This window comes from Lactuca saligna, chromosome 5 (assembly GCF_052625555.1).
Source record: "Lactuca saligna cultivar CGN05327 chromosome 5, ASM5262555v1, whole genome shotgun sequence".
Classification (NCBI taxonomy): domain Eukaryota; kingdom Viridiplantae; phylum Streptophyta; class Magnoliopsida; order Asterales; family Asteraceae; genus Lactuca; species Lactuca saligna.
The window spans coordinates 16,028,230-16,041,494 of NC_136421.1; the positions used below are offsets into that span (position 1 = coordinate 16,028,230).

Below are 13,265 nucleotides of genomic sequence, written 5' to 3' on the forward strand. Positions count from 1 at the left end.
TACTATAAACAAGTAATTCTTATTTACATTTGCTCTTTCTAACTAAATTCGGAAACTAAATTTAAAATGCAATTTTCATTGTATTTTCCTTATAATTAATACACAAGATGAATACCCTTATGCTTATCATTTTTCTATATCCGAAAAATGTATATGAAGGATATGTTTCTTCTTTTCTTTAAATACATCAAAAATTTTGAATTTTATGATTATCTATTCTCTAAATGATTGTTTTTGTAGAAACACTAGATTAAGAATGCATTGTTTTCGATGATTGACATTTTTACACATTTCTTAAATAACATTCTACTTTGCAATTTTCAGTGAGTTCCTAAACTCCCAACCTTGTTTTCATTAATATTCTAACTCGTAAAATTGAATTTGTCCAGACTTAAACATTTAACCTTAAATAATCTTTATATTATTTTACTACTTCGTTTGTTCGCCACACATGTATCTTCATTTTCTTGAAATTATTACACATTTTGATAATAGTGAGATTACTTATCATTTCTAAACACTGAAATGCTATCTACACAACGTGATTTAATTTATCATAAACTTTCATCGCCCCTATTTGCAATAATGACTCTCTAAATATATTTATTCTTCGAATAAGGTTTTGTTTTAGCAAGATTAATAGTAGTAGTAAATATAGCTTCAGAAATCTTTGGCCTTTTCGTAATTTCTTTGGTAGATGAGACTTAAATAGCCTTTACATTTGAGATGTACCAAAACTTCATTGCCTACCCTTAGTACGTATCTTAAGGAACTTATCCTTGATCGCTTCCTTTTCATTCGTGCTACCCCTTCTTATTTCATAATATATCTTTTCCATATTTAATAGTGAACCCAGAAGTGAACAAATTGTTCCAAATCTCTTCTTTATCAGGCGGCAAATTCACACTTAGTATTGATTTAGGACTCTACCTAAAGATCAATGCGGACTTAACGCTCAATGCAATTGGTGCTTCAGCAAAGACTTATAATGCTCTTTTAAGGTAAATAATATCTAACTGGATAATCTTTTTGGACGAGGTCACCATGGTTGGGTCATGATTTCCATGATTCTAGTTATCCACAATCTAGACTTGGAACTCGAACTAATGAAACATTAATTTGATTATAGATAAAGAATTGGGCTCTTCCCTTGAGGAATTTACCCAAAATAATCAAAGAGCTTTTCAAGTGACCACCTCTCCAACTATACAATTATATCCGACTGAGTTCTAATAGAATACGTCATGAATTGAATTTCAGGACGAAATTCTTTCAACTGGGGAAGATTGTGACAACCGTCAAAATTCATGTCGGTTCAAGAATTGATAAACTTAGTTGCATGTGTAGGCACGAAACATACTAGACTTAGTAACTAGAAGCTAAGTTATAACCCCTAGAAACTGGGAAACAAGTAGAATTGAAGGATAATATACTTAGATTCCACATTGATACGTGACTTCTATAGTTACTTTAACTGTAACAACTTTTCAAATTCAGGGCATTCCTTGACTTGAACACCTTTTCATGAATCATGTACACACATCATGAATTTGACCTAGTAGTAGAAATTAGGTCTGAGTCTCATTGGAGCTTAAGTCAAAGTTAAAAACTAAGACTAGTATACTTGATTCTTCAATTTCGTGTGAATCTTGGAATCACTCCATAGAATGCCAATAAACCAATAAAGATAAATTACAAACATTATTTTTAACTTGATAGAGTTCAGAAACACAAAAATAATTTGAAGTGTCAAAGATTGAATTTATTTTGATATCCAAAGATGTATTAATCTCCTAAACCCTAAAAGCCATAAAAACTCATATTTATAAACTTTAACCGTAAAAATCCTATAAAAATAATTAAGAACTTCATAATATCAATTTAAAATGACTAAATTGAGGAAAATATAATCAAGGAAAATAAAAATTAAGTCATTAACATTTACCCTTAATTTATAAGCCAAAAATCAAGGTTTTATGGATAAAAGCTAGGTTAAGTTGTATATTTTATAAAACTTTGATATTTTTTATAAAAGATTTAAATATTATAAAGAGAAAAGAAAATAAAGGGTATTATACCTCATAAATTCGGATCTCTCTCTCCTCATATCTCTCTGTTACACTCAAAAGGAACACACTACTCATTTTCACTCACTCTTCACTCCACTTCTTTGCATCCTTCAAGAACAAGTTTTTCTCTCAAACTATCTCTTCCTCTATCTATACCCACGAAATGTTCTTAAAAATATGTCCAAGAACACACCTCACACTCAAAATCTTCATCATCTTGTGGTGTTCTTGAAGGTAAAATCGATTTCTACTTCACCATTCCTTCATGTTTTACTATTTCTTCTTCTCCATAAACACTTTTCTTTGAGATTATTTATATGTGTTAAAATGATATCGCATGCTTCTTTTCCATAAATACTAACTTTTTACTATTCAATTAAACAAGCTCTTAATTAAATCAGAAAAGCAGCTTTATGATCTGTGTAAAATTCCCAGCAATACCCAATACTTCACACAAGCTCGAAAGCGTAAAGGTATGATGTTTATAGTTTATACCAGAGTTAAATCCCAAAACGGAACCAATCTGATACTTGTTACTTTTACCAATTTATTAAAACAATTACGGATTCTATTAATTGGTTAACTAGAATGATAAAACCCTAGCTAGGTGATCAGACTAACAAGAATTCAAATCAAACATTCATTAAGCTCAAAACTGAAGAATCTAGATAGAAACACAAATCAAAAACCAGATCCAATGATCAATCACATGAAAAGTACTTGTCTTATGCATAACTGAAACTAGGGTTTAGCCAGACATGGCCAAAATCTGATGAAAACAGATGAAAAGAGACACCAAACAACTAATCTTACTAATCTACATGAAAGAGATGATCCACAGTCTTCAGATCTTCAGAAATCATTGAAATCGGAGAAGAAATGCCTCCAAAATCGTATTTCTATCATCAAGAACCTCTGGAATCGCCAACTTAGGTTACTGGAAGGTTATTAGGGTCTATTTATACGTCTAACGGCAAAACAAACATGCATGCGATCGCATGTACACAACCTGCAATTGCAGGTTTTGAAGAAAACGCTTCTCATGCCTTTTTAATGAAGTAGGATGCTATTTTGACACTTTTTGGCCAATCTGAGATCGCATGCACACAACCTGTGATCGCATGATTTCATTTTTTGCTTCCGGGTGAATTTTTGGCACTAAAACACCTCGAATCTAAGCTGTGACCTAACCTGCGATCGCAAAAAGGTCCCATGCGATCGAAAAACGGCAACCTGTGATCGCATATTATGCCTATGATGTCTGAAATTTCGTTTTCTTTCCGGATCATTTTGAATCACATCAAGCAGAGTTACGGTTCATGAGATATGGTCAACATACTGGCAGGGGGTCAAAGCTGCAAGCAACATCCTTTAACTTTAGATTGCATATTCTATCTTTGTGTGATCAATTCGATTAAATGTTTCTTGACCAAAGCATCATCCAATCATTCTGCAGCATACTCCATAAGTTCCAAGCTCCATTTTAAGCTCCAAACGCGCATCCAACTGCTCCCAAAGCACTGCTCCACTCGAACTATCTAAAATTGACATAAAAACATAAGCAGTATGGGAATTCTAACGAAAGACATGAGTTGAACATTATTTAAATAAAGGACATGTAAATGTACATAATATGATGCTAAAATGATAATAAAAGATGTAAAAAATGGGATTTAACAAATCTTCCCAAGCTTAAACCTTACTTGCCCTCAAGTAAGAAAAAGAATAAAACATTATAAACAGATTGAAAGATGCATAAAACCTAAAAAGAAATTTAGAATAAAAAGAAAATAAAAACTTAAACTAAAATAATTCACTTTTTTTTTTGTTCAGATGATCAGATTTCACAAGGAAGCTCCAATGAAATCACTACCTAGACAACAGTCTCAATAATTTATATTAACGATTCATATTTCATATTTAATTAGTTAAACCAAGATTGAGCAAATAACTTTTACGCTGAATTAAATTTGTGAAAATAGTGTATTTTTAAAAATCATTTCACGAAAATTCGTTTATAAAAACTTAGTTTGACCAACCCCTCCTTTTTTTCGAACTCGTCCAGTAAACGCGGTAAGCTCCATTATGGATACAAAATCCAAGCTTACCCCTATGATTCCACTATCGAGGGATCAATCTCATTATACCACACATCTTCTTTGTCTTGATCAACTCTTTCGATTTAACTTGTTTGCTTCTTGATTTCGAATTGAACTTGACTTGGATTTGACTTTGACTTGTAGATTTCTTCAAGTTGCTTGATGTACCATTTCTAACATATATATTGGTTGGGCGCAAAATTTACTTTGAGGCCCTCCATATCTTCAATACTTCAAAAATGATAACTATTATGGGTATAATGAGAGTTCCCTCCTAACCTCAAAAGGCGCAGAAACTATAGGGTTCAATACTTCAAGGAATGATAAGGGTTATCCAATCTAGGTTCTTTGTAAGGCATCTACATAAATTATTTTCAAAACACCGTTCATTTTTCCATCTCACACTTTTATTGTAAAAATTATCCGACTCTTATGTTGGTTCATATTGAAAACATTTAAATCACTTAAAAAGATAATTCTTAAAATTTATTGTAATTAGACCGTTATTTTCGGTAACTATCACACTTCATCGTAACAGAGCTAACAAATGTAAAAAGATATCCTCATCTCATGTAAAATATAAAAATTTTTATTTATTTATTATTTTTTCAAATTTGATATGTAGAAAATAAAAAATAACTATAAATAAAAATCTTTTTGGGTTTTTTATTATGAATGCAGAAAATAAAAACAGAAAAGAGTTTTTTTTTTTTTTTTTTTGGATTTTTCAGATTTTTATGTGCCAATAAAAATAAAATTTTATATTTTAAATGAAAAACTAAAAAATTAAAATTTTAACAAAAAGGCAACGTTTTTACACTACCCCCCTCCCAAAGCTAAAAATGATGCATTGTCCTCAATGCTCAGAGAGGAATTGAACAGTTCAATAAATAAAATAAACACAAAAATGGTTGCAGCCAGGAAAGAATGTACCTGATAAGTTGGTAGAAGTCTGATTTTGACGACAATGTGGCGAAATCTGAATGTCAGTGACTTTGAAGATCCTCTGATTTCCCAAATCTTGCTTGGAATTGCAATCATTTCTTTATTGAAAGCATAAAAATAAAAACTACTCATCGGGTTGCCTCCCGGAAAGCCGCCCATTTTTAAAGTTGTTCGCTCGATTTTGCCCAACCAGATTTACGAACTAGTGTAGTTGGGACTTCTTTGAAGCTCAACTCTTTTTCTTGTGACTCCAGATCCCTTCAAAAATGGAAATATGGGTGTATTTGGAACTTGTTCAGCAAACTAGAAAGACTCCAAATAGTTATCAAATAAGTCTTTCAATTGATTAGACTTCTTTCTCTTTCCAATCTTCTTTTTCTTCCCATAAATCTCCACATTCTCTTCTTTAAACTTTCTTCTTTTCAGATTCGTATCTGAAGTCACCACTTCCACCTTTTCTTTTTCCAAAAGTTTTTTCTTTTCAAATTTTGATTCTTCTTCCGTAGTAGATTTCATCTCAACTTCTTCCACCGCCCCAAGCTTATCTTCTGCCATCTCCTTGGATATATTATCAGATGAATTCCTGCCTAAAACATTTTCTTGCACAAAGACATTAGAGAACTCACAGTAGTCCTCTTATAAAGGACTGTTGGTACCCATATAATTGACAGAAACATTTTTAGAAGGAAAATCATCATTATTAATTTGAAATTTAACCACTTCCTCATCAAACTCTATTGGAATCATTCCATTAAAAACATCAATTTTTGTTTTTGCAGTTTTCATAAAATGCCTTCCCAAAATAATAGAGTTCACATCTGAAGTGTCCAAGTTTCTCATGTCCAATATATAAAAATCAGCGGGAAAAATAAGCCCATCCACTTAGACAAGAACATCCTCAAGCACACCTTTTGGGTGTACCGTTGAATGATCCGCCAACTGGATGATGGTCCCGGTCTTTTGCAAAGATCCCAATTTTAATTTTTCAAAAATAGAAAATGGGAGGACATTAACTAAGGCACCAAGGTCAAGCATGGGTTTTGGAAAATTAAGGTTCCCCAATTTACAAGGAAAAAAAAAATCCCCGGATCCTTGCACTTTGGAGGAAACCATTTTGAAAAATTAAAGAAATATTTTCACCAACTTTAATTGTTTCATTAGATTTAATTTTTTTTCTTTGAAATGCTTAATTCTTTTAAAACTTAACATAACGAGAAATGTGTTTTATAACATCAAGTAATGGGATGTTTACCTCTACTTTGCGAAAAATCTCCATAATGTCCTCATCCTCACGCTCGCGTTTCGTGCTCCTCAGTCACGATGGGAAGGGTGGTAGTGGCTTGTACTCCTTCAGAATTGGATTGGGTAGTGTTGGTGTTTCTTTTTTAGCTTCTTCTTCAACCATAACTTCTTCAAATTCTTCCTCAACCTTATTTTCTAGTTCAGATAAGCTTGGGCCTTCATATGTCTTTCCTCTTCTCAAGGAAATAACACTCACATTGTGCTTTGGATTGTTTTCTGTATGCCCCAGTAACTTTCCTTGAGATTCCAGTCGACCCATAGAAGTGGCAAGCTGAGACACCTGCTGCTCTAGATTTTTGATACTGGCTCTGGTTTCGTTCTGGAACGCATGAGTGCTGGTGGCCAGACTTTTAACAATATCTTCCAAAGCCATATTGGAGCTGCCAGAATGTTGCTGTGAAGGATGCTTAAAATTCTGGTGCTAGAAATTATACTGATTCTGAAAATTTTGCTAAAGACCCGGATGTTGAAAATTTTGTTGCTGCTGAAATCCGGGATCTGTTGGTAGCCCCCGACAGCTTTGACTGCAACTGTATCCTCTTGCAATATTGGGCACATATCTGTAAAGTGATCAGTCTTCAAGCAAATCCCACATTGTTTCTTTGCAGCTGCTTTTTCTTTAGTCAAGAGCAAAACAACTTCTGTCAATTCAGATATTTGAGCTTCTAGATCAACATTGCTGACTTCCTTGACTCCTCTTGGCAGATCTAGATACCACTCGTCTTCATTTCCGGAATTTTTAGACTCGATCGCCAGCTTTTCGGTTAGCTCTCTGTTTTCAATTGGGGTCATGTCACCCAAAGACCACCACTAGAAGCATTTATCAAGCGTCTCTCCATAGGTGTCAAGCCTTCACAAAAACAATTGTAGAGTTGATAACCGTTGATCCCATGTTGTGGGCACCATACCAGAAGCTTATTGAATATTTTCCAGTAAGTATGTAAAGCTTCTCTTTTTCCTTGTTTGATCCCAAGGATTTCTTGTCTGAGACTGGAAACTCGTGTTTCTGGAAAATATTTCTCTAAAAACAACTTCGCGAGTTCTGTCCAAGTCCTGATGGAACCAGATGGGAGTTCCTATAACCATTACCTTGCTGAATCTTGAAGCGAAAAGGGGAATGCCCTTAGTTTTATCTAGTTTTCTGTGACAGCATGAGGCTTCATTCCTGAACAAACCACATGAAATTCCTTGAGGAATTTATGTGGTTCTTCATTTTCCAGTCCGCAGAATGTGGGAACAAGATGAATCAGCCCATATTTAAGTTCGAAGTTCTGGACTTCTGAAAAAGTGATACATAGAGGTTGTTGGGTAACCTCTTGTGTTGCCCACTCGCGAAGAGTCTTTTTAGCATCGTCTTCGTATTCACTCATGTCCGATTCTTCAGATTCGGATTATGAAGAGTCTGTGGTTTCAGATTTAATGGAGGAAGGTGGGGAATAAGTTTTATATGGGTTGTTTTAAGGTGATGATGGGGGTACTTTGTAAAAAATGGATCTGGTTCATTCCACAAAGGAGTGCCTTGTGGTGTGGGGGTTTCTGGAGGTAGGGATGAAGACAAGCCAAAGTGAACACCTGATCGTTTCTTTCTTGTTGCTTCTTTCTTCAGTCTTCTTGCAGTTCGATTGATTTCTGGATCAAAAACAAAGGGTGTACCTGAACGGAAAATTCTTGGCATAAAACTATTAGAAAGCACCGTGTGCCCGATAACGGCGCCAATTTGTTAACACAATGTCGCGCGTGTATTAAACAAGTAAATTATCATTGCTAGTTGCACTAAAAATATATCACAGGGAAGCAGGGTCGAATTCTCAGGGACACAGCCTAATGGTCAATGACTTTTTGCATTAGGCACATCTAGTCAAAACTTAAATTATAAAAAGGGGATTTGAATTAAACTAAAAACTAAAATTGCAATGATATTAAACTAAATGAAAATCAATAATAAAAACAGTTTCAGTTTTGCTGTGACTTACCTAATCATGTAACTAACCCATAACTGATTATTTGAGATGCATTCTATCTAAGCTGGTACTGAGAAAAACTAACAAGCTCTAGTAATTTCTCTTTTGCCTACATTAGTTAACCAAAACAAGCTCTTCAATTAACCCTAACTTTTACAATTCAATTAAAAAAGCTCTTAATTAAATAAGAAAAGCAACTTTATGATCTGTGTAAAATTCCCAGCAATACCCAATACTTCTCACAAGCTCGGAAGTGTAAAGGTATGATTTTTACAATTTTTACTAGAGTTAAATCCCAAAACAGAACCAATCTGATACTTGTTACTTTTACCAATTTATTAAAACAATTACGAATTCTATTAATTGATTAACTAGAATGATAAAACCCTAGCTAGGTGATCAGATTAAGAAGAATTTAAATCAAACATTCATTAAGCTCAAAACTGAAGAATCAAGATAGAAAAACAAATCAAAATCCAGATCTAATAATCAATCACATGAAAAGTACTTGTCTTATGCAGAATTGAAAACTATGGTTTAGCCAGACATGGCCAAAATCTGATGAAAAGAGACATCACACAGCTCATTTTACTAATCTACTTGAAGGAGATGATCCACAGTCTTCAGACCTTCACAAATTGTTGAAATCGGAGAAGAAACGCCTCCAAAATCGTATTTCCGTCATCTGGAACCTCTAGAACTGCCAACTTAGGTTACTGGAAGGTTATTAGGGTCTATTTATATGTCCAACAGCAAAAACAACGTGCATGCGATCACATGTACACAACCTGCAATTGCATGTTTTGAAGAAAATGCGTCTCATGCCTTTTTAATGAAGTAGGATGCTATTTTGACACTTTTTGGCCAACCTGCGTCACATGTACACAACCTGCTATTGCAGGTTTTCATTTTTTTTCTTCAGGATGAATTTTTGGCACTAAAAGACCTCGAATCCAAGCTGCGACCTCACCTGTGATTGCAAAAAGGCCCCATGCGATCGTATAAAGGCAACTACTCCCAAAACACTGCTCCACTCGAACTATCTGAAATTGACATAAAAACATAACAGTATGGGAATTCTAACGAAAGACATGAGCTGAACATTATTTAAATAAATGACATGCAAATGTACAAAATATGATGCTAAAATGATAATAAAAACTACCCTATAAGATGTAAAAAATGGGATCTAACAACATGCATGTTCATAACCATGATTTTTATGATGATGGTGATATTATTTCACCCAAAATCCAACATGAATGTGATGATCTTCAAGCCTAGATGCTTGATGATCAATGTTTGTTGTTAAAAGCTTTCAAATATGTTCATGGATGATTTAATCCCAAATAAATCCCTAAAATGAGAAGTTCTAAAAAATTTCAGAAAATAATTCATTTTTCTCAAATTATTATAATTAATGCAAGAAAATAGGGTAAGAATTCATATAAAATACTTTCTGAGGTCTATAAATCCTAGATAACTTCGTGGATGACCCTGAAAGTAAATGATGACATCTCAGTGAGTTTCATCGATTTTGGTTACCGTTTGATACAGTTTTGAATTTTCTTTTATTTAATTAAAATAAATAATAAAACCACTTTAGGGAATATGAAAAGGCTATCTAAGATTTTTCGCAGATCCTACCTCATGTGGAATACTCAGAAAAGTATTTGCAGAAATTTACATAATGCATACCTATTTTTCCCTGATGTTTGTATTTATAATGAACTAATAATGGGAAAAATAGTTCTGCTCATCCAATATTCATGAAAATTTACCAGATGACCTTGTAATATATTAGAAATCTAAATAAAAATTTGGAGGATTTTTATATTCAGTATGCTATTTTTCTTCTATTTTCAAAGATTAAATACACTTACATCCACAAAATCGGATTACAGCATATAAAAATCACCATTCGTATTTTTCTCGGATTATGTACACTGTAAATGAAGTTTAAAAAAACTTTAGTAATTTTCTTTAACCGTTTTAAAATTATTCACCAATTAATGATTATTCAAGAGAATAAAACAAAGAAAAATAGAAAAACTAATTGAAAAATATCTTTTATATTTTTCACAACTTCTATATGTATACTAAAAGTGTTACAAAAAGTTTGGAAAATTTTAGAAACTGTCTTCTATTTATTTACATTTTTGTAAAAATAAATGCATAAAAATCATAAAATCATGTTAAGCTAATTAGAAACCTATTTTTATATTTTTCCCAGCTTAAGTATATTTATTTGAACTATTATAAAAAGTTTGGCAATTTTTATCATCTGGATACTATTTTTCATGAATTTATATTGTTATGAAGACTTAAAAATTTGGAAAAATAGTTAATCACATTAAAAATTCAAGGGATTATTTGTGGAAGACCTCTACTATAATTAGAACGAAAATGTAAAATTTGATGAATTTTAGAAACTGTTTGATAATATTTTTGGATGTTAGGAGTTTAAAAACACATTTAAATGTATTGAAATACCCCCAATTAATATTACAAAAATCTAGAAAATAATATCCAAAATTATCTTAATCACATGAGTTATAAAATTTCACAATTTCAGAAAAATGTTTGTAACTTAATAATAGACAAAACTGTAAATTTAGTCCCTATGGTATTCAAAAAACTTTGGATGGGGTCCAAAAACTTTCTCACTTACATGGAAGGTCCAAAATCAAAACATTTCCATGATTTTGGTCCAAAAAAAATTTGAAAAGACGATTATGCCCTTTTATTTTCTTTTTTGTATTTTTTATAATTATTTTAATACTATTCTAATTAAAAAAATAAAGAAAAAAGAAAAAAAAATATCCCACACCCTACCCACCATCCCTCTCTCTCTCTCTCTCTCTCTCTCTCTCTTTCTCTCTCTCTCTCTCCATAAAACCTATCTTCATCATTCTGATTTTCAGAAAAAACAGAATATCACCACTACCATCTGATGAAGGTTTAAACCATATTGATACACTCTCTCACTTTCTCTCTTTCTTCCTTATTCATACACATACATATAAGGTTGAACAAGATGAATATATGGAAACTAGATGAAGATGAAGAAATCAGGGGAAATATAAAGATGAAGATATTATGTTCATCTCATAGCTAATACACAAATGCCAGAATTCAGGGGAAAGAAATAGATTTCTTTCCTTCAAACATGAACATACACATACACTCTAGAAATTGATATTTTGCCTTTAAATCTCATTTCGTCTTCAGATCTCGGTACATCATCTCACCTTCATCTTCTTCATCACCTGCAGGCAACACACCAGCTCCCATGGAGATCGGCTCTACAGCTTTCAGAACTCTCCATTCTTAAACCACAATTCTTTCCATTGCAGAAAGTCCTCAAAACACCCTCTTCCAAGAGCTTTCGTGAATTTCCAACTTTCTTGATCTTTTTATCATCTTTATCACACTCGAGAGCAATTCTAACAAGCCCATAAGCCATTTCTTTCACCAAACCACTGATCGGAGTTTGAAGCTCGATCAAGAAAGCAGGTTGGGATGTGGGGTTCTTCTGAAATGCAAAATGGACATGGCCACGGCGAGACCTAAATAGGGTTCCGATGACCTGCGGTCCCAACCCATACAACAAATTTGGGCGGTTTTTACGGAGTGAAGTAAGAACTATTCGGAATCTAGCGATTGTAAGGGTTTGAAACTTCTTTCTTGTTAATGGTGATGGTGATTTGTTCAAGTCTTTGTCTTTATGGTGACAAGGATTGCAGGAAGGGGCTTTTTCTTCTTCTGCTTGATTTTCATTGCTGACTTTATTTGACCAGTGGAAGTGTTTCTTGTCTTGAGAGGTTTTTGCCATGGCTGTTTTCATATGAAAGAGAGATAATAACCGAAAGAGAAGAAGGCGACTCCTTAAAAGAAAGAAAGAGAGAGAGTAAGAGAGAGAGAGAGAGAGAGTATCGGTAGGGGTAGGGGTGGGCCAATTCTTTTATTTATAATTTTTGATTAATAAGTTACTAAAGAAAATATAAAAAAATACAAAAAAGAAAATAAAAAGGGCATAATCATCCTTTCAAGTTTTTTTGGACCAAACTCAAAGAAATGTTTTGATTTTGGACCGTCCATGCAACCTCGAAAGTTTTTGGACCCCATCCAAAGTTTTTTGAATACCATAGGGACTAAATTTGCAGTTTTGTCCTTAATAATATTAAATTTCGACGCAATATTGGCATAATTCTATTGTAATAGTAAGTATACTAGTGTTAGATTTCAATTTGAGACTCATTAATGTGTAATATTATTGTAGGATTCGGTAGTGGTAAAAGTGGAACTTAGATCAAGGCATCATTTGCATCATCTCAATGCAATGTGAGTATTCACGACTCCCCCTATCTTCGATTTTTAAATGATTTGGGGTGGAAAAACATGTCCTAAACTATTTATGTTCATTGTATTTATTTTGAATCGTATGAAACTTGGTTTCTATATTTCATATGTATGTGCATGTTACTTTAATTAACGAGGACTGTATTGCGGTTAAGTCCCTGAAATCTCTCGACACATCTCATTAACTCTTTTGATCCTATGGTTATTATGGATAGCGTTATCAGGAGGTAGACAACTCCTCACTCGCATGATTCGTTCTCTATGTTTACGATACACATAGTAGTCATTAGGGCACGATTTGGTCATTAGGCTTGGGTTGTGAACTGAAGAATGGAAACTTGGTGCACATACGAATCTTACATCGCATTTTAGCGATGAAATTTGTATACTCATTGTAGCAACGAAACTTGTATTCTCATTTTAGCAACGAAACTTGTATACCCATTATAGCGATGAAACTTGTATACTTATTTTATCAACGAAACTAGTATACTAATTTTAGCGATGAAACTTGTATACTTATTTTA

At 33.1% G+C, this 13,265-nt stretch overlaps 1 protein-coding gene across 1 annotated transcript; it reads right to left on the minus strand.

The window, feature by feature from the left end:
• Positions 1–11,641: 11,641 nt before the first annotated feature.
• Positions 11,642–12,211, minus strand: LOC145045090 (uncharacterized). Its single transcript, XM_078993437.1, has one exon. The coding sequence runs from the start codon at positions 12,209–12,211 to the stop codon at positions 11,642–11,644; it is 570 nt and encodes a 189-aa protein (XP_078849563.1).
• Positions 12,212–13,265: the final 1,054 nt, after the last annotated feature.

Bases quoted from the DNA above. Each gene is read 5' to 3' on its own strand.
- LOC145045090 (XM_078993437.1), bottom strand. From the start codon at position 12,211: ATGGCAAAAACCTCTCAAGACAAGAAACACTTCCACTGGTCAAATAAA.